The sequence below is a fragment of the Lepidochelys kempii genome, chromosome 2 (assembly GCF_965140285.1).
Source record: "Lepidochelys kempii isolate rLepKem1 chromosome 2, rLepKem1.hap1, whole genome shotgun sequence".
Taxonomy (NCBI): Eukaryota; Metazoa; Chordata; order Testudines; family Cheloniidae; genus Lepidochelys; species Lepidochelys kempii.
In genome coordinates, this window is record NC_136381.1 from 155610020 (window position 1) to 155632292 (window position 22273).

Sequence of the window (22273 nt, forward strand, 5' to 3'; positions counted from 1 at the left end):
GCCAAATAGATCTGTTGAGACAGCCACACTAGTTACGGACTTTTTGATGCATGTTCCTTCTGGTGCTATATTCAGATTTAGAGGTGAAGGTTAAGCCTCTAACAAAATGCAGAGTGAAATCTGCATTGCTGATTGAGATCTTCACAGCCCTTTGACACCTTATTTGCTCGACTCCTATTTATATATTTCTGAGTTCTTTCCTACTAGCTCTATATTTGTTAGTCCAGATTGGACAAACATCATTAGGGTCTTGAATGCAGCTTGGATTTGATGTAGGGTCTGCAGCATTTTTCAACCATGTACGTTCAGTTAATTTGACACTACAGTTGCCAGGTGCAGTGAGCATTCAGGGCATATTCTGTGTGCCAAGCCAGTTCTTAGTGATAATATGGTTGCATGCAGCCAATCTCTGGAGTGAAAGCTGTGCCCAACCTTTGGTTCCTTCAAAACATTTTACTACTGTACTACTGTATGGAACTTCTTCATTGGTACAAGGGGATATTGTCACAAACACTGGCAAAAAATCAACATGCCCAGATTTCCATATGGCACTCAGCATCTTGAGATTTTGAGTGCATGATGGAAAGGAATGCAGTTCTCAAGTCAGTGCTGTCTAGAGGAGTGGTCCCTTTGTAATCAATATGCAGCTCACAAGGGCCGAGGAAGAAAAAATTTTCTCAGAGGATTTGAGCTTTAACTTCATGAGAAGGATAAAAATTCCTTGGAGGACGTAATGGAGTTCCTGGAGCTGTAGGCCCTACAAGATCCTGTAGTGAAAGGAGAGCAGCTAGCTCTCTTATTGAAGTTAAATCAGAAAGTGAAGCATAATTCTGAATAATAAGGGGGACAATATCAAATATTGTTTACATCTTCCTTGCATGAGTTTAGTGGAGGCAGTAATGGCCAAAATGAGAACTGACACTAAAACAGGATACATAGTTCAGTTTCCCTGAGTCATGAAGAGCTGTATTGAATAAAGTACTTCTAGTAGGAAATAAGCACCATCATTTCAGATGTTGCTTTTTGGATTGGTATCAGCTCTGTGCATACTTTTATGAAGAGCATGCATGTTGTAGTGGTGTTTTTCCACAAATGCGAAATAGTGTTCCTCTAGCTGGATGTGGACAGCTCTTTAAAAAGATCCAAGAATCTATTCAGATCGCTATCATGTTGCTGAAATCTGAAATTGAAATTAATATAAATAAATTTTTTAAAAAATCACAGCTTGTTTCTTAAAATAATTTAGAATACATAGCCCATTCTAAATGTAACTTTGAAAAGTTGTCTTTACATCTTCAGGAGTATAACTCAAGTAGACTTGGATCAAGATAAAAGAGGTAGCAGAGAAGTGGTGTGCTTAACAGTTGTCTCTCCTATGAAGCTACATTAGTGACCTCTGGCAGTTTTTCCATTTTCCAGTGGGGTTGCTGGCTGTCAGAAATCTGTCTGACATTAAAGGATGATCTGTGAAGTTGGGCTGCTCAGATTCCTGCTGGGGGATGTGAGATACATTGAGAGCCACTCTTCTTGTTGGCAAGTTAATCTTAGAAGCAACACATGCAGTGTAAAATACAGTGGAAGATATATATATATATATACACAGAGAACATGAAAAAATGGGTGTTGCCAAACCAACTGATAGGTTTCAGAGTAGCAGCCGTGTTAGTCTGTATTGGCAAAAAGAAAAGGAGTACTTGTGCCACCTTAGAGACTAACAAATTTATTTGAGCATAAGCTTTCGTGAGCTACAGCTCACTTCATTGGATGCATACAGTGGAAAATACAGTGGGGAGAGCTTCCTCAGCTCTTGTCTCCTAATGCCCCTACTCTACTTGCCCTACATTGATGACATCTTCATCATCTGGACCCATGGAAAAGAAGCCCTTGAGGAATTCCACCATGATTTCAACAATTTCCATCCCACCATCAACCTCAGTGGGGACCAGTCCACACAAGAGATCCACTTCCTGGACGCTACAGTGCTAATAAGCGATGGTCACATAAGCACCACCCTATACCAGAAACCTACGGACCGCTATTCTTACCTATATGCCTCCAGCTTTCATCCAGACCACACCACACGATCCATTGTCTACAGCCAAGCTCTATGATACAACCGCATTTGCTCCAACCCCTCAGACAGAGACAAACACCTACAAGATCTCTATCAAGGATTCTTACAACTACAGTACCCTCCTGTTGAAGTGAAGAAAGAGATTGACAGAGCCAGAAGAGTACCCAGAAGTCACCTACTACAGGACAGGCCCAACAAAGAAAATAACAGAACATCACTAGCCATCACCTTCAGCCCCCAACTAAAACCTCTCCAGCGCATCATCAAGGATCTACAACCTATTCTGAAGGACAACCCATCACTCTCACAGATCTTGGGAGACAGGCCAGTCCTTGCTTACAGACAGCCCCCCAATCTGAAGCAGATACTCACCAGCAACCACACACTGCACAACAAAACCACTAACCCAGGAACCTATCCTTGCAACAAAGCCGTTGCCAACAGTGTCCACATATCTATTCAGAGGACACCATCACAGGGCCTAATCACATCAGCCATACTATCAGATGCTCTTTCACCTGCACATCTACCAATGTGATATATGCCATCATGTGCCAGCAATGCCCCTCTGCCATGTACATAGGTCAAACTGGACAGTCTCTACGTAAAAGAATAAGTGGACACAAATCAGATGTCAAGAATTATAACGTTCAAAAACCAGTCGGAGAATACTTCAGTCTCGCTGGTCACTCGATTACAGACCTAAAAGTCGCAATATTGCAACAAAAAAACTTCAAAAACAGACTCCAACGAGAGACTGCTGAATTGGAATTAATTTGCAAACTGGACACCATTAACTTAGGCTTGAATAAAGACTGGGAGTGGATGTGTCATTGCACAAAGTAAAACTGTTTCCCCACGATTATTCCCCCCCCCCCCACTGTTCCTCACACATTCTTGTCAACTGCTGGAAATGGCCCACCTTGATTATCACTACAAAAGGGTTTTTTTCTCTCCTGCTGGTAATAGCTCCCCTTAACTGATTAGTCTCGTTACAGTTGGTATGGCAACACCCATTTTTTCATATTCTGTGTGTATATATATCTTCCTACTGTATTTTACATTGCATGCATCCGATGTAATGGGTTTTACCCCATGAAAGCTTATGTCCAAATAAATTTGTTACTCTTTAATGTGCCACAAATACTCTTCGGGTTTTTTTTTTGCTGATACAGACTAACATGGCTACCGCTCTGAAATTTTAGAAGGGTTATTTTGGCTTCATGTGGATTCATGACATGCTCCCAATGGGTGGAATGACCTTCTCAGAACTGGCTATTTCCTTAACATAAAATATTTAAGGAGTACTGGCTTATTATTCAAGCTATTGTGAACCCTACCCACCATTTAGGGTTAACCTTGGGGCAGATAACCTAGACAGTTGTTCCTAGTAAAACCATAATAAAAGACTTAAAGAGTGATTACTGTGGTCCTTTGTGGATGGGAGAACACAACTACTGAATGATGGAATGGAAAGTTTGATGTACAAAATACAGGGTATTTAAGCAGAAGATGATAATTCCAAAGCCAGGCTAGATTGATTTTAAATCAATTTTTACAGTGATTTAAATGAGTAAACAGGAAATCTTGCTTTAAATAATTGATTTAAATTATTATTTGCATTTATACTTTTTATTTTTTTCCACTTAAAGAAAGATTGATTTCTATTGGTTGGTAACCATTAAAGCATGTTGATTTGTAACCAGCCACCTTCACACTAAATTTTTTTCTTATCAGGAAGTTACACTATATATTTATTTAAGTAATTACGTAGCTTGATTTATGTTTATTCAGATCAAGTTATTCAAATCGTTTTTACATTTTATGTTAGAAAATGGTGAATGTTGCATTTCTGATTTACTAGATGATTAATTTATGTGTAATTGGTGTCAAGCTCTATTTGGATGGAAATTCATGTTTAATTAAAATGCACAAAACAAGCATTTACATTTTTTCTTAAAAAGTACTTTTAATATGCTGGATAAATAAGAGAAAAAAGTTTATCAATATATGCTTTGCATTTCAAAGTAACATGTATTAAAGTATTATCTGTAGTATTTAGTGAATTGAACTAATTTTCTGGTCACCATGTCCCTCTAGATTTTTAGAACTAGTAGATGTCATTCTCACATTACTGCTTTTTCAGCTCCCAAATGGTTTCTTAACTTTGAACTGAATGAGTTGAATAAACTGGAATGAAGACAATATTACCTCTGTAATTGCAGAAAAGACTCCTACTCTTAAAAGCTAGTTTAGCACTTCAACAAACTCTGGTTCTAGGTGCTTAGCCAGTGACTTCCACCAGTTCACAACTTTCTTTAAAACTTGGAACCAAATATATTGCTTAATATTATTTTTGTATTTAATATAAATTATTTGTAATAGATTATGGTAAATTTAGGCCTAAACATAGGTTGTCAATTTCAAATTTAATTTTAAATGTTCGTTTTTTTAAATCTTATTTATTTTAAATGCAAAATTTTATTATTTTTTTTAAATTATTTTTTATCCACCATGTCCAAAACCCTTATTCTAGTCTTAAGGGTAATGCTGCCCTTAAATGCTTGGGGATGCTAGAAGAAATTAGTCTTTGTTCCAGACTTTTTCAATGAGACAAATCATGAGAATTCCGCACTCTTATTAGAATTGATTTTAGAGAATTTTTGTTCTCTTTGCAGGTGATTCAGAAGGAAAAACCAATTGTGTAACATAGATTTCCCCCCACCCCCACCCCCCCGCTTTTTATATATTGATAAATTGTTCAGAGATTTGGCAAAGATCTGTAAATTTCAGCATCCAAGTGAATACACTCGATAGGTGCAGTCATAATAAAGGTAATTTTGCTGCTGTCGGCCATAATAAAGGTAATTTTGCTGCTGTCGGCATGCCTAGGGGTCAGTAGCACATTTAAAAGGTTTATGGGTTTGTTTGATGCTTTGCACTTCACAGGCCTTGAAGAATTTTCTTTCCACTCTTTAAAGCGTAGTTTCTCAGTAAATCATCAATTTCTCATGGTGTAAAAATTCTGCTTTTATTATCTATGTTAGAAAATAGAAAATTATAAATCCAGCTTTGTTTTCTTAAAATGTGTTGAAAAAGTTCTGTTGTCCATGTGCAAATGGCGATTTTTGCCTGATTTATAATCTACCCAAATCTGAAAAGATTTTCCCAGAAAAAAGGGCAGCTATAACTTCAGGACTTTTCCACTTTCAAATCTCTGAATTGCTACAGCTATTTTTTAAAAAGATGGTTTTTTTTTTAAGTTTGGCAAAACTCTGTATTTCTCACTGAACTCATTTTCAGAAGCATATACGCTGTATTTGCTCAGACTAAAAAATAATTTGAGGCAGAGTCTAAGTGTGGAATATTGGGGGTTGGACTAGATGACCTTCTGGGGTCCCTTCCAACCCTGATATTCTATGATTCTATGAATATTTAGCCTGAAAGGGTTATTTTTTTATTTAGATTTAAATAATAGATAGTTGTCAATTATAAACAGTTGAAAAAGCAGGGTTGGGCATGGCAACTGTAACTAGATAAAGTACTTATTGCTGTAGTATCTGAGCACCTCACAGTCTTTTATCTTCACAATACTCTTGTAAGGTAGGGAAAATACTATTATCCTCATTTTACAGATGAGGAACAGGCACAAGGTCAATGAGAAGTCTGTGGCAGAGTAGGGAATTGAATTTGGGTATCCTGACTCCCAGACTACCACTCTTAACTACTGACGTAGCTTTCCTTCACTGGTAGTCATTGCTTCTGATTTTTGCTTATAATTACATCCAAATAGAAAAAAATAGAAACTGTATTGTACATAACTGCCTGTATTGCCAGAGGGGAGAAAAAGGATATTTGACACTGTATTTTATCATTAAGAAAGTCTGGATTAATAGAGTGGGTGGCATTTTTATTTCTAGACACAGCATTATCCTGAGATAGTGGAATCTGATGAAATTAGAGGTCGAGGCTCAGAACTGAACAGAAGGCTTAAACAAGTTGCTGCAGTTATTGAAAAGAAGGAGGGAAGAAAACAAATAAAGGTAATTTTTTTAAAAAAAAGTTCAATGCCTATATGTTTATAAAATATACTGATACCATCTTTCATTTATGGGATGGTAGACCCAACCCTCTTACTAACTTTGTAAATTACTGCCTATGTTATAAATGCTCATTCTTAAAATGTTATTTTGGGTCCAGTTTTCTGTTGTTTACTGTTGAGCATGCAAAATCAGTTTTTTTTATATAAGTGTATGCCCCTTCAAAAGTTCACAGAAGTTATATTAATCACCTTGTAGTACACTATAACAAAAATGTATATTGGTCAGTCTTCCTTTAGCTAGTAAAACGGAGAATGGGGAGTTTCCCTGTTTCAGCAAAAGTGAGAAACATGCTGTCATGAACAATATAAATTTTACAGGAAAAAGAATCCCACGGCACTGAAATTTCTGCATCTTATGCACTATTGCAATTAGGTAGCATAACTTTCACATGCTACTGTTCAAACAAAAATATATTTTACATATGGCAAGAAAATTTACTTATTCTTATTGAGGTGCTTTGATTGCTTGCCATAAATCTTCATAACTGTTCTGAAGTATCTCATGCACATGAGCAAATAGAATACAACATTCTAACCAATATTTATATTAATGGCTATATTGTCATCATGTTGTAACATGCTACACTGTGGTTGAGTTTAGGCCAGTGACACTCATTGAGGTACTGAAAGTGTTGGGAAGATTTCCTCCCACAATCTGTTGTTTGTACCAGTGACCTCGCTGGCTCCATTACTGGTGGAGATTCACTGCCTCCATTAGGGAGGGCAAGTGCTGACTTCTCTTAGGAAAACTGTTGCAGGTTTTTATTAAGGAAACCAACTATTTTAGGTTAATTATAGGCCAGTAGTACCTCTTCCATTTCTGGGTATAATTATAGAGAAGGTAGTGGCAAGACAAATGCTAAGTACCTAGATACCTTGTATCTTGCCACAGACCTGACAATGGGACATAATCAGTACTGGTAGCATTAGTAGATTATCTCTTCTTGGTGCTGAATTAAAACCAACTGTGCATGCTGATATTGTTAGGTCTACCAGCAATAGTCTTTGGTACAGTTCTTTCCTTGCAGAGTGTTCCTAGAGACTGGCGCGAGGCAATGGTTCCTACATCCTAAGGGCACTGTTTTATGGAGTTCCATAGGCTTCCATCTTGTCTCCTCTTCTGTTCAACATGTATATGGGGCTGCTAGGAAGATTAATGAAGAAGACTGTCCTATTATGTGTTCAGTATGCTGATGACACTGAGCTGCTTATATCCATTCCACTTGATCCAGCCAGTGCTAAAAAACGTCTAGCTTGGTGTTTCAGAGAAATTGGGTAATGGATGAGAGCAAGGTGGCTGAAATTCAGTCCAGACAGTTCAGACTGAGGTGATGCTGGTAGATTGGGGGAAGCACCTTTGTGACATCTCAATCTGCGGTGATATTGGATCCCCTTTTGCTGTTGGAGGATCACATTGCAGCAGTGTACAAGAATGTTTTTTGCCATCTGTCTGGCCAGGTGATTGCAGCTGTTTGTCTTGGATGTGTACCTTGCTACTTTACTACGTGCCTTTGTCACCTTGAAACTTGATTATTGCAGTGTACTCTATGTGGGGCTACACCTTAAATCTATCTTAAACTAACTTAAACTGGTTCAGAATGCCGCAGCCTGCTTGTTAAGTAGTACTTCTTGATGGCAGCATCTGTTAACAGTTCTCCAAAATTTGCATTGGTAGTCTATTGGTTTTCAGATGGAGTTTTAAGGTGTGGGGTGATATAAACTGTGTTGGACCTGCTTCATTGAGAGAGACAACCTTTCTCCCTGTGCAGTACTGTCACAGTTGTGATCAGCACAGGAGCTTGATCCCCTTTTTTTATAAAAGGCAAAGGGATGCTGGCTCCTTTCCTTTGAAATGTTCTGCTCCCCAGGCTCTGAAAAAGTGTGACTTTGTTGGCTTGGTGGGCATACTGCAAAGCCCATCTATTTGAACAACCTTTGGTGGAGGCAGTTGAGGGTGGAATTTGTGGAAGTATGGCATGTGTTTTAAGCTGCATTGGTCACATGACTTGTGATTAAATGAGGCGTGGTATGGTGGTGGGATGAAGTACTGCTTAAGTTGATTTTTACTTTATATCTCCTACAGTCTAGAGTTTTTAAATATATGTCAAAGGCACCCAGAATTTTGTATGAGAGTCCTCTGGAGTGGAGTCCAAAATCTAAAGAAATAATGCAGGATAAGGTTAGAGGTGAACAGAAATGGGATATGTTTGCATATGTGATATTAAAATGTTTGCATGCAAATCCCTGATTTGCCACATGTCTGTCTAGCCACATGCATGCACAAATCACAGATTTACACATATCCATTCAGCAAATGTGTGCTACGAACTTACTGAAAATTAGTCCGCACTCTTAGTGGTATCCATGAAGAGCTGATTTGATCTGAAAAGTAAATCATTGCATCAATTAACCTTATTTCGACAAGCAAAAAGGGAATAGGAGGAATTATTCATTGAATCCTCAATTTGAGTTGCTCTTGTTTCTAATTGTTGACTTTCCCCTATAAAATGTCTGACTGAAACTGTAACGTAGAAAATGTTTGTATGTATGGAATTTTGCTGGAAAGAGCACAACTGCCAAGTTGTTTTCGTGCAGGCCTACTTAATCCAGTTCATTCAGAGACTCTAGATTGTATATTTTACTTGTAATTCTTCTTGTCCTTCAAGTGGTGTCTACGTTTTCCCTCTCACAGGATGCACTGGCTGCCTGCAGCTCAGATGGTGAAACTTAACTAGCAGTGTCCGTTGGAGCGCTCATGTGCCTGGCCATGCCTTGCCCCAGCCCTGTTCCTGAATAGTCTAGGGGTGAAGTTATAAAAGGGGGTGTGGTATTTCAACCACCAGCTGTGAGATAAAGAACCGCTCCAGACTTTGCCTCGATCTTACCATTAGATAATGCTTAGTTACTTACTAATTGTTAATTTTAGATGGAAGTTATGTTTTAGAGTTACTAAGAATAAGTTTTACAATATCAGTAAGTAAGTTAGGAGATAGTAGTGTTGAGGCTTTGGCTTTGGCCTGTGATTATGGCAAATCCAAAGGTCAAGAAACATGTTTTAAACAGTGTGCCTCCTGCTCTTCAGTTTTCTGAACATTGGATGTGCATGCATCGCTCCATGCTGCCTCAGAGAAGGACATTTGATCCCCAGATGTGCTATCTGCAGCACTTTTACTTTGAGAACCAAGAAAGACAGATTAAAATAGTCTGCAAGCAGTACTCCTTCAAGAGGAGCTTGCAAGTGAAGCTTACTTGATTAGATAATATGATTGACACCAAAAACTGGCATAGACCAGCCTTGTCACGAGATGTATTGAGGGACAAAGCTAAACGTCATATTAGATGTCTTCATTGACACTCCGTGCTTCCACCTCCCATCATCGGCTCAGACTTCTAAGAAGTTCCTTAGACAAGATCCTAAGCTTAGGCATCAAAAATCTAGGAAGAGAGAGATTTCAGTGGAAAAGGACTTTGTGAGAAAAGCCAATCTACAAATTAGAACCTCCTCTGAATCTGTTATGTTGAAACTGAATAGCGCACCATTGCGTAAAGACTGGAAATATAGCTGAAAGTCCACACAGCATCACCAGATCCAGATATAACCCCAGTTTCCAGGGACTTGGATCCGATGATGAAATCAAAAAATCCAAAGGACCTAGTTGTCAAGACAGAAGGAGGCATGGAAGGTGATCTTGGATTCATGTAACGGTTCCAATCCTCTTATGCAACTATTTATCATAGTACAAGTGTAAATTCATTAGTCAGATCTGATGGTGCCTCCCTGATCGGATCTGGAGAATGAAGAACTTCGGAAGAAAAGGAGCTCACCGGAACAGACTGTAGCAGAGAAAAGGAGCATAGAGGAACGGTATGCGATTCCAGTGTATGACATTCTCCATAGAAACTCTTCCCCAGGTACCCTCTCAAATTGTACTCTTATCTCCAATTTATAGGAATGGTAGCTTCTACAACATATGTCACCCCATTTGCTTGTTTCAAATTAAGAATAATACAGCACTGGTTATTGGCCAATTACAGACAAGGCACAGACAATATGAACTGAAAACTTCTCATTCCCAGACATGTGGTGGTGTTCCTAGATTGGTGAATCCAAGCCCCAGAATGTCGTCTGGGGTGTACCATTCAGCCCTCCTCTTCTATCTGCAACAGTGGCTACAGATGTATCTTATATAGTTTGGCACACTCAATGCGGCAAGCTCATGGCTCGAGTATGTAAGAATTCCCTGAAGAAAAGATTACATTTAAACTAACTGGAATGCAGAGCAATTCAGTGTGTGGAAGGTGAGGCATGAATGCTTTCAGTGCCCAAAGTAGTTCAGGTGACCACAGACAATACCTCTGGAACGTTTTACTTGAAGAAGCAAGGAGGTGCACACTCTTCTCAACGATGTCAAGAGATGATGAGGTTGTGGGAATGATGCATCCTCCATAAGATATATCCCATAGTGATATACCTAGATCAGAACAACAACAATCTGGCAGACCAGTTAAGGAGAGCTCAAGTGGCCAACCATGTGATACAGGAAATATTCACATGTTGGGGACAGCACAGTTAGATCTCATTGCATCTGTTGATAAATTGAAGTCAGTTGCTTGACTGCACTTCGGTTTATTTTGAAATATACTCAAGAGATCAAATAACCAGTGCAAATCAGGTTTATTAATATGGTACAGGAAAGAGGTTCTATATGATACCAGTCTCTGAAGAGCAGTCCAGTGCAGTCAGTGCTGTTACATTTGTCTTGCACAGAAGGTGCTCTCCCCAAAGTTATACCTCTAAAGCCATCTTTTTGTACTTTATTTGCTTACCAGTGAAAGGTACCATATTTGTCATTTGAAGAGTATAACATAGTCTTAAGTATAACATAGAATTGAGCAAGTTGTGGGTAGGAGCTGAGGTCCCTTGAACATTCAGGAATGGATATGCGATGGGAGGAGTGGTGCGTGAATGCTCTAATGGATGCTGTTGATTAGAGAGACAAGGTGAGTGAAATAATATATTTTATTGGACCAACTTCTGTTGGTCAGAGATGAGCTTTTGAGCTTACACACATCTCTTATTCAGAAGAGCTCTGTGTAAGTTTGAAAGCTTGTCTCTCTGACCAACAGAAGTTTGTCACCCACCTTGTCTGTCTGATATCCTGGGACCAACATGGCTACAACACTGAATACTGCTAATTAGATTCCTCCATCCAAGCTGCATGTGGCTGGTGCATCCCATGAAAGGGAATATGTGGAGTCCATCTCTAAGAACTCTGGTTACAAGTAGAAAGAAAAGGAGTACTTGTGGCACCTTAGAGACTAACCAATTTATTTGAGCATGAGCTTTCGTGAGCTACAGCTCACTTCATCGGATGCATACTGTGAAAACTGCAGAAGACATTATATACACAGAGACCATGAAACAATACCTCCTCCTACCCCACTCTCCTGCTGGTAATAGCTTATTTAAAGTGATCATCAAGTGGGCCATTTCCAGCACAAACCCAGGTTTTCTCAACCCCCCCCCCCACACACACACACACACAAACTCACTCTCCTGCTGGCAATAGCTCATCCAAACTGACCACTCTCCTTACAATGTGCATGATAATCAAGGTGGGCCATTTCCAGCATAAATCCAAGTTTAACCAGAACGTCGGGGGAAGGGGGTAGAAAAAAAACAAGGGGAAATAGGCTACCTTGCATAATGACTTCATTATGCAAGGTAGCCTATTTCCCCTTGTTTTTTTTTTCTTTCTCTCCCCCCCGCCCCCCGGACGTTCTGATTAAACTTGGATTTATGCTGGAAATGGCCCACCTTGATTATCATGCACATTGTAGGGAGAGTGGTCACTTTGGATGAGCTATTACCAGCAGGAGAGTGAGTTTGTGTGTGTATGGGGGTGGGGGGGTGAGAAAACCTGGATTTGTGCTGGAAATGGCCCAACTTGATGATCACTTTAGATAAGCTATTACCAGCAGGAGAGTGGGGTGGGAGGAAGTATTGTTTCATGGTCTCTGTGTATATAATGTCTTCTGCAGTTTCCACAGTATGCATCCGATTAAGTGAGCTGTAGCTCACGTAAGCTCATGCTCAAATAAATTGGTTAGTCTTTAAGGTGCCACAAGTACTCCTTTTCTTTTTGCGAATACAGACTAACACGGCTGTTACTCTGAAACCTGGTTATAAGTAGGTAACCTTCATTTGTTTGAGCATAGCAGTAAGTAATTCTTTATTTTGTGGGAGATGTCTGTCTCCTTTAAGATTCTCTGCTGTTCCTGCACCTTGTTGTTGTAGGAAATAAGTTTTAAAAAACAAAGCAGGTGCACGAATCACTTAAATCCACTGGTTTCAGAGTAGCAGCCGTGTTAGTCTGTATTCGCAAAAAGAAAAGGAGTACTAGTGGCACCTTAGAGACTAACCAATAAATCCACTGGTTTGTTTACTGTGAGTCTAATATCTGCATCCACTTTCCCTAGTTTTCCTACCTCCAGCATGTATGTATTGCAATGGGAAATACATAACTGGTATCCTGAGAGCTGGACTTCAGTTTGGCTCTGCTGTCAGGGATGGTAAATGCACTGACAACGTCTCTTTAAAAATAAATATTTTAATTAGGTTGGTTAGTTAGATGTTTAACCAAATGTGTGTTTGAAAGGTTTTGCTAACATAAATGGGCTTTATGTTTAGGTTGTAACGGATCCTCCTGTTATGAAGAGAAAATGGCAAGAATGTAAGTGTTCTCTGTATGTTTAAATCCTTCAATCTTGACTTGGGTGCAAGGTCTATTGACTTCAAAGGGAGTTTTGTCTGAGCATGCACTGCAAGAGTTGTTTGGTAGTTTGGAATGTGTTACTGTTGTTTGCTACATGTCTAGACTTGCGAGATGCTGAGTGAAAAACTGACATAAGCAAAATTGAAATAGGACACTGTTGTTCCAAAATAAGTGTTCACACACAGACTTGTACAGAAATAACAAAAGGTATGAATTAAAACCAGTTTAGTTATTTTGATGCAAGTTTGTGTGGAGACCGGACCTTAAAGTAGTTGAGCAAAAAGAGCAGTTGTATATAGGGGACCTAATAGTCACTTTCAGCCTATTGAAGAAAAAGTTATCCACTGGAAATCCAGATAAACTGGATTAATGTCAGTCTAGATCAAGGGCTCTCAAGCTTTTTCATCGTGTGAACTACTACTTAACAGTCTCATGGATTACCTCTTGTCCGATAATGATAACATGGACTACCTTCCTTCCTTACTGAATTTGCAAAAAAATCCTTGGAGCAACTTCAGCAATTAGACTTATTATGCCATATAAGCATCTGTCTTTTACTGCAATTTAACAAGTTGAGACTATGAGGAGAGCCAGCACCATGTGGCCTGTCAGCTCTTCATATTACCAGTAAATGTAATTGGCTACAGACAACTGTTTGGCCACAAATTGATTGGCCACAGACAACAGTTTGGGAACCACTGTTTTGGGTTTCTAGTCTCTTGAGGTCTGTGAGTTTTTGGTTAGTGTGTTTGTCCATTTTGTGTAGATGATTCAGCAGAAACCAAAATATCATCAGCCTAGATTCCAACCAAAGATTACATACAGGGTTGCTTGGTTGAAACTATTGAATTTTTAAATGCACAAGGAATTCTTTTAACTTGATAAGGGGTTTTTTTTGTACTGAATTTACAGATTACACAAACTATACAGTGGTATAAATAAGAATGTTTAGCAATTTATTAATATTAAGTATGTAAAAATAAGTTGTGTAACAAAGGAAGAAATTTATTTAGCTGAAACACTTTAAATGTAGCTTTAGATGCTTACAAATGAGCAACTTTGAACCTTCCCTAATAAACAGAAAATGTTAATCTAAGTGCATTTCAGGCATGTTTTTCTTGACTACCTTACAGATGGCTACCATTCAAAAGCTAAGGTTCAACGTGTGTATGCTTCAGCTAGCAATGAAGGAAAGGCAGAAAGTGGTGTTGATAAGGATAAACAGATCACAGTTTCTACTCAAAGTCTACCTTCTCAAGGTCAGAGATTTAAACATGTTTTAAAAAATAACTTTATAATGCAGTGTTAACCTTTGTAAATTCATACCACCTATGGGATATATAGCTTGGCTTGGAAGGATTAGATTTTTGATAAATGTCAGTGAATGTTGATTTCACCACATACACAAACTGATAAAAAATATTTTGATTTATAAAAGTTGAAATTTACAGATAGACAAAGTAAGAAAAATGTTACTTGAAAACTTGTTTGATTTAAGGATTTTTATTTCGTATGCTTTGACGTGTGATGTTTGCCAATTTGTGTTTTAATGGTTATAAAACTCTAACTATATGAATCTCAGCATCTGTCAGTAAATATTTTCTGACATCCCATAATTGCCACAATTATGAAAATTTAATTAGCAATAAAAAATGCTTAAAACCCATAATGTTATGCAACTTTGAACATTTAAATCTATAAAAATGAAAAAAAAATGCTTAAAAATGAATATTGATAGCTGTCACTTATTTTTTTAAAAAATTGAATTCCACCAAGCCTATATATAGCTTCTTTAGGTACTTTCAGCATATTTATGAGTTTGGTGGGTTTGTTGTGTGGAAAACTAAATAGATTGGAAAATATCTCAGCAATTTAAGGACTGGGGAAGTGAAGAGGCACAGAGGGCACAGCGTAAATTGGCTGGAGCTCAGTACAGTACAGAATGCCTTCAGGGAGCTGACCCTATCAGCACATGACAAGAACATATTGGTGATGGTGGACAGTATCTCAACTGCTGCCTATGTGAACAAGGAGGAAGACTGTAGCCAGCCTCCTACTCTCTTGGACAGAAAACAAGCTGTCATTGCTAGGTCCTTTCCACACAAAAGGAAAATTGACCATCAAAGCAGTCAGTCAGTTGCAGGAAGGACTTTCTTGACATGGATTTAATTCTATGCTAAAGTTGTCAAAGTATATTTTAGAGATCCAAGTACTGTTGCAGTGACAATACTGTGATGCCATGGCAACTGTGATGGGTGGAAAAGTTCTATGCTTCTGTCACAGATTGCACCACTCACCGCTAGTCTGGTGCCTCCTCTTGGTCACTCTGGGGATTAGCTCTTGATGTTGATGCCCCCTTCCACGCTGTTGTGGCTTGCACGCTGTCGTTCTGTCTCTCTCACAGGTCTGTAGCTTCTCTTGTCCCAGAAACTGCAGTGTTCTCTTCGTGACTCTAGCCCTGCGGCTGGATCACACAGTGTTCTCCCTTTCTGGGGTAGCAAAGTCTTTTCTCTCTAGCAATACTAAGAAGTCTTCCCTCTTGCCATGGTGCCATTCCCTCAGTGGCTGGTAGGGGAACCTGGTCTGCCCTATACTCCAAGTTCCAGTCCAGGAACCCTCAGCTCAGTAGTTCTGGGCCTTCCTCTCTCAGCCCTCACTGCTCCTTCCCTGGACTGCTTCCGACCACACCTGGTACCCCTTCTCCCTCTGGGTGTACCAACTCCAAAACTCTCCTTCCTCTTCCCAGGAAGTGACTGCTGCCTGCGTTCCTGCAGCCTTTCCCAGCAGCCCCTGTCTGTTGCCAGCTACCTGGCTTTATACAGGCCCCGCCTGTTCCTGCATAGCTGAGCTTGCTCTCAGTTAGTTCCCTGTCTCCTCCTCCAGGTGAAGCCTGTGGAATTAATTGGCTTGCATGGCCATCTTAACCCCTTCTAATGCTGTGTGGGTGGACACCCCATCACAGCTTCATATGAAGAAATACTTAGAACAGCCATGTGTTGTTCTCTCCATACTTCTACCCACTTTTACAAGCTAGACTTGTAAGAATTATTCGATTCAAGGAGTTATGACTGAGTAAATGGATGAAATTAAGAAAAAGAAACTTAGGGTAAGTCTACACTACAAAATTAAGTTGACCTAAGTCATGTTGACGTACCACCGTCACAGTAATTAAATTGCTTTTGCATGTCCATGCTACGCTCCTTTTGTCGGTGGTGCACGTCCTCACTAGAAGCCCTTGCATTGAGGCTGAGAGCAGTGCACCATGGGTAGCTGACCCACTGTGCAACTTGCCACCATCTAGTGCGGGGTGTTTTGGGCAGGGTTTGCAATTCCTCATGGGGGCAAACAAGTCACACAGGGGTGATTGGGAACATGATTTCAGTGTCCCATGATGCAGGTTTCTCCATCCCATAATTTTATCTGCATCCCATAATGTTTCACACCTTTTTTTCAAAAGTCCCGTAAACCCATGTGTCCGCCATCTCTATGTGAAGCATGGATCCTGCATAGCTCTGCACTGTTGTGATGAGTATTGCAAGCACAATGCACCTGATCCTGTAGTATTTGCAGAGCTGCCAGAGAAGCTAGGCAGAACAAGATAATTCCTTGGAGGCTGTTGGACATAGAAACAATTCACAGTTATTGTTGGCATTCGTGGAGCAGCTGCAGATGGTGGAGTGCCAGTTCTGGGCCTGAGAAACAAACATTGACTGGTAAGATAGAATTGTTATGCAGGAATGGGATGATGAGCAGTGGCTACAGAACTTATGGATGTGTGAGGCCACATTCCTGGAAGTGTTTGTGGCACTTGTCCAATTCCTCTGGCGCAGCAACACCAAAATGAGAACTACAATGCCAGTGGAGAAGCGAGTGGCAATCACTGTGTGGAAGCTTTCAATGCCAGATTTCTACCGATCAGTCAGGAATCAATTTGGAGGTGGGAAATCCACCGTGGGGGTTGCTGTGATGCAAGTGTGCAGGGTCATTAATCACATCCTGCTATGAAGGACTGCGACTCTGAGCAATGTGCAGGACAGAGTGGATGGTTTTGCAGCAGTGGGGATCCCAAACTGTGATGGGGTAGTAGATGGCATGCATATCCCTATTTTGGCACCTGACACAGAGTACATCAACAGAAAGGGCTACTTTTCTATGGTATTGCAAACACTGGTGGATCACCAGGGACATTTTATCAACATCAACACAGGTTAGTCGGGGAAGGTGTATGACACACGGTTAAGAACACAGGCCTGTTAAGAAAGCTGCAAACAGACTTCCTTTCCAGACCACAGGGTTACCGTGGGGGATATTGAAATGCCAACAGTGATCCTGGGAAACCCAGCCTACCCCTTACTCCCATGGCTGATGAAGAGGTACACAGGCCAACTCGACAGCAGCAAGGAGCTCTTCAACTACAGGCCGAGCCGTGCAGAATGACAGTTGAATGTGCCTCTGGCCATTTGAAAGGTCACTAGCGCTGTCTACTCACGAGAGTAGACTTCAGTGAAAAAAATAGCCAAGTGATTATAGCTGCCTGGTGTGTGCTTCAGAATATCTGTGCAGCAAAGGTGAAAACATTTCTGCAGTATGCTCTCTGCTGATTTTGAGCAGCCAGATACCAGGGCTATAAGAAAAGCTCAGTGGGGAACTGTATGGCTCAGGGAGGCTTTGAAGGACCATTTTAATAGTGAGCCACAATAATGTGTGGTGGTGTAGTGTGTTCTGCCTGGCATTGCTTTTTTTGCAGCCCAGTGTGAATCTTGTAATGAGTGCTGTGTTTGTAGTAATAGAACATTGTAAATGCACCTATTGCTATTATCTCAGAATGATGTCAGACCCAGCCAGCATATGTTGTGAATTTATAAAGCTGAATTAAGTTTCCATAAGTAGACTTTTATTCCAAACCTATGCAAAAAGACATATTTATAACTGAATGAAACTTTATAAATACGGGGGAAAGAACAGTCATTTCCATTTCACAAACACACGTATCAGTTGTCTCTCTCACAGGTCAGTGTATGTGTGGCTGTGATGGTCTGTACTTTCCTCTGGGGTGTAGAGGGTACCTCTAGGTAGTGCAGCAGCCCTGGAGGCCATTTGAAATTTGGGGGGGGATGCAGGGACGTCCAAGAATGCAGTTCTCTGTGGACTGCAGAGAGAAGCGAGCACAGTGTGTTGAACCTGAAGATCAACAAGAGTCTCCAGCATGTCTGTTTGCCTCTTGAGAAGTGCTAGCATGTCTTGCTGCACATCTCTCTCCTTTTCCTGTGTTTTTCTCCTCTCCGCTCTATCCCTGTCCATTGTGTCAGCAAGGGTGATCCTCTGTTTTGTGCTCAGTATCCAAAGCCCCGGAGGTTTGCGGGATCTCCTGGAACTGCAAACTGGCACTGTTTTCTACAGGCGGTGGTGATTTTAGCTGATATCTCACTCCTGAGGGTAACAGAGGCTGAAAGGGAACAGCTTCTGCACGCGTCCGGCTGCAGACTGGGTCTGTATGCTGCTAGCTTGTGTGTTGCAATGGTGGCTGCTGAGTGGTGTGGGACAGTGTCCTACTGCAGAGGAAGAGATAAGGCGGCCCTCCCCAGAAACCTTTGGCAAGGGATTGCATACTGCCATCACGAAAGTTCCCTTCAGATCTCTGTGGAGGATTCCCAGGACAGCCTGATGCACATAACCATCGGTAGTCCCTCTCCTCCTCCCCCCCCCCCCCCGGCCTAACTGTACAGGGGAATGAGAAGCAGACTCTACCTCTATTGGTTATTTCACTACTTCTTCCTGATTAAAAAGATTAAATGGTTGAAAAAGAGTAAATGAACAGATGTGCCCCTGCAATATCAAAGCAAATTGCATACTTATCAGAAGTTCCTTCCCCTGCATCAGGCTCACTTATGCTGGACTGTGGGGGCCGACTCGACTGCTCTGGAGTCAAAAACATATCCTGGTTCACTGTGCCACTGGATCCCCGGTCGCCTGTGCCCCATACTTCTCCTCTTCCTTGTCTAACACCTCTTCCTTGCTGTTGACTTTGAGGGCCTGTGAATCCAGCTCTCTCGAAATAGCCGTGGGGCTCATGGCAGTGGTGGTGGGTCTCGGACGAGGATGGCATGTAGCTCTTTGAAAAAGTGGCATGTCTGCGGCTCTTATCATAGAAGATTAGGGTTGGAGGAGAGCTTAGGGGGTCATCTAGTCCAACCCCCTGCTCAAAGCAGGACCAACACCAACTAAATCATCCCAGCCAGGGCTTTGTCAAGCTGTGCCTTAAAAACCTCTAAGGATGGAGATTCCACCACCTTCCCAGGTAACCCATTCCAGTGCTTCACCACCCTCCACTATCCAATCTACTGCAACTTGAGACCATTGCTCCTTGTTCTGTCATCTGCCACCACTGAGAACAGCTGAGTTCCATCCTTTTTGGAACCCCTCTTCAGCTAGGTGAAGACTGCTATCAAACCCCACACACACACACTCTTCTCTTCTGCAGACTAAACAAGCCCAGTTCCCTCAGTCTCTCCTCGTAAGTCATGTGTCCCAGACCCCGAATCATTTTTGTTGCCCTCTGCTGGACTCTCTCCAATTTGTCCACATCCTTTCTGTAGTGGGGGGCCCAAAACTGGGCGCAATGCTCCAGTTGTGGCCTCACCAGTGCCGAATAGAGGGGAACAATCACTTCCCTCAATCCACTAGCAATGCTCCTACTAATGCAGCTCAATGTGCCATTAGCCTTTGTCATAAATATAAAGGGAATGATAACCACCTTTCTGTATACAGTGCTATAAAATCCCTCCTGGCCAGAGGCAAAATCCTTTCACCTGGTTAAGAAGCTACGGTAACCTCGCTGGCACCTGACCCAAAATGAGCAATGAGGGGACAAGATACTTTCAAATCTGGAGGTGGGGGAAAAGGTTTTTGTCTGTCTGTGTGATACCTTTGCCGGGAACAGATCAAGGATGCAAGCTCTCCAACTCCTGTAAAATTAGTAAGTTATCTAGCTAGAAAATGCCTTTTGGTTTTCTTTGTTTTTTGGCTTGTAAATTCGCTGTGCTGGACGAAATGTGTATTCCTGTTTTTGTGTCTTTTTGTAACTTAAGGTTTTGCCTAGAGGGATTCTCTATGTTTTGAATCTGACTGCCTGTAAGATTATCTTCCATTCTGATCTTACAGAGTTGTTCTCTTATCTAGTGTTTTTGTTCTTCTAATAAAGTTCTGATTTTTAAGAATCTGACTGGGTTTTTTGGGTCTTAAAAATCCAAGGGGTTTGTGCTCATCTTGTTTATTCTCAAGCCTCCCCAGGAACGGGGGTGTAAGGTCTTGGAGGGATATTTTGGGGAAATAAGAACTCCAAGTGGTCCTTTTCCCTGGTTCTTTGTTAAAGCACTTGGTGGTGGCGGCGTTTTACCTAATCCAAGGGCAGAGACTTTGTGCCTTGGGGAAGTTTTAACCTAAGCTGGTAGAAATAAGCTTAGGGGGTCTTTCATGCGGGTCCCCACATCTGTACCCTAGAGTTCAGAGTGGGGAAGGAACCTTGACAGCCTTCTTGGCAACAAGGGCACACTGCTGACTCCTATCCAGCTTCTCATCCACTCTAATCCCCAGATCCTTTTCTGCAGAACTGCTGCTTAGTCAGTCTGTCCCCAGCCTGTAGCGGTGCATGGGATTCTTCTGTCCTAAGTGCAGAACTCTACACTTGTCCTTGTTGAACCTCATCAGATTTCTTTTGGCCCAATCCTCTAATTTGTCTAGGTCACTCTGGACACTATCCCTACCCTCCAGTTTATCTACCTCTCCCCCCAATTTAGTGTCGTCTGCAAACTTGCTGAGGGTCCAATCCATCCCATCATCCAGATCATTAATAAAGATGTTGAACAAAACTGGCCCCAGGACTGACCCCTGGGGCATTCCGCTTGATACTGGCTGCCAACTAGACATCGAGCCGTTGATCACTACCCGTTGAGACCAACAATCTAGCCAGCTTTCTATCCACCTTATAGTCCATTCATCCAGTACATACTTTTTTAACTTGCTGGCAAGAATACTGTGGGAGACGGTATCAAAAACTCTCCCCCAGAGTGACTGATAGCCTCCATTGCCGCCTTGACACATGTGGTGCTGCTGTGTGTCCCTCCTGTAGCCCTCGCCTACATGCCCCGAATCATCTGCTCATAGATACTGACATTTCTATGGCTGGATCAGAGCTGTGTCTGCACAATCTCTTCTTGCCACAGACGTAGAAGATCCACCACCTCCTGTATAGTCCAGGCAGGAGCGTGTCTGCAGCATGGAGCAGGCATGGTCAGCTGCGCAGTTGCTAGGTGTGCTCTCCGTGCTGAGCAAATAGGAAATGGAATTTCAGAAATTCACGGGGTTTTGTCACAGGTTTACTTACCACACTGGCACCTCCTACTTGGAGGGAATAAGCTCAGTTACAGCAGGTGCACCCTCAAGTGCTGGTGCTTTTCCCGTCCTCACCTCTGCCTGTAGACCCGTTATGGCTCCTTTCTCTCCACGTCTGCTTTGTGGCACAGCCCTCTGGCCGTGTCACAATCTGGTTTCCCCACCTTCCGCGGGACTCCTCTAACAAGAGTCCAGCCACTCCTTGCGGCGGCTTGGCAGTCCACAGCTGGGCTGCTCCTTCAGTGGCTAGTGGGTGGCGGGGTGGGGGCCCACTACTCTGGGCCCTGGCCCAGGGACCCTGCAAACAGCAGCTTCCTTCCAGCTCATTGTCTCTGTTCCCTGGGCCACTTCCCCGCAGCCTCAGTTCCTTCTGCTCCTGCCTCTGGCTCCAGTTCCTTGCCCTCTTCCCAGGGCCTTGAGCTGGTAAATCATGGCAGCTCATCAGGAGCTCTCTCTAGCTCCCCCAGTTCCTGTTAGCACCTGCCCTTACCCAGGTGCTGGTCTCTCTCTAGCCTTCTAGGAAGCCAGTTTTCTCCCTAGGGCTCCCTGCAGCAGACTATCTCATTTTGCTCTGCAGCTTCCTTTTACATGGGCCATCTGGCCCCTGACTGGCTTGTCCAGCCGCCACCCTAATTGTCTGTTTCCCCTGCAGCCACTCCTTTTGGTTGCCTGCTGCTCAGCCTCCCTAGGCTGGTTTAAACCCTCTCAGAGCCAGCACAGGGCAGGCACCCCATCACAGGCTTTAAAAGGGGAAGGGCTTATACTTGGCCTCCGGGCAGCGAAGTTCAAAACAGTGACTAGAGCAATCACAGTGGGGTATTATGAGACATCTCCTGGAGGCCACTAAAGTCAATGTAAGTAATGCAGTGTCTACACTGGGGTGGGCAAACTTTTTGGCCTGAGAGCCACATCTGGGTATGGAAATTGTAT

The 22273-nt window shown here is 41.9% G+C and overlaps 1 protein-coding gene across 4 annotated transcripts in view; it reads left to right on the forward strand.

The window, feature by feature from the left end:
• Positions 1-22273, forward strand: part of LOC140907176 (uncharacterized) — a 62010-nt gene that overhangs the window by 22879 nt on the left and 16858 nt on the right. For all 4 annotated transcript variants that reach the window (XM_073332504.2, XM_073332506.2, XM_073332507.2 and 1 more), the window contains 3 exons: positions 5995-6117; positions 12868-12910; positions 14086-14211. In XM_073332504.2, the coding sequence (XP_073188605.2) occupies positions 5995-6117; positions 12868-12910; positions 14086-14211 (292 nt within the window). The remainder of the gene's footprint in view (positions 1-5994; positions 6118-12867; positions 12911-14085; positions 14212-22273) is intronic.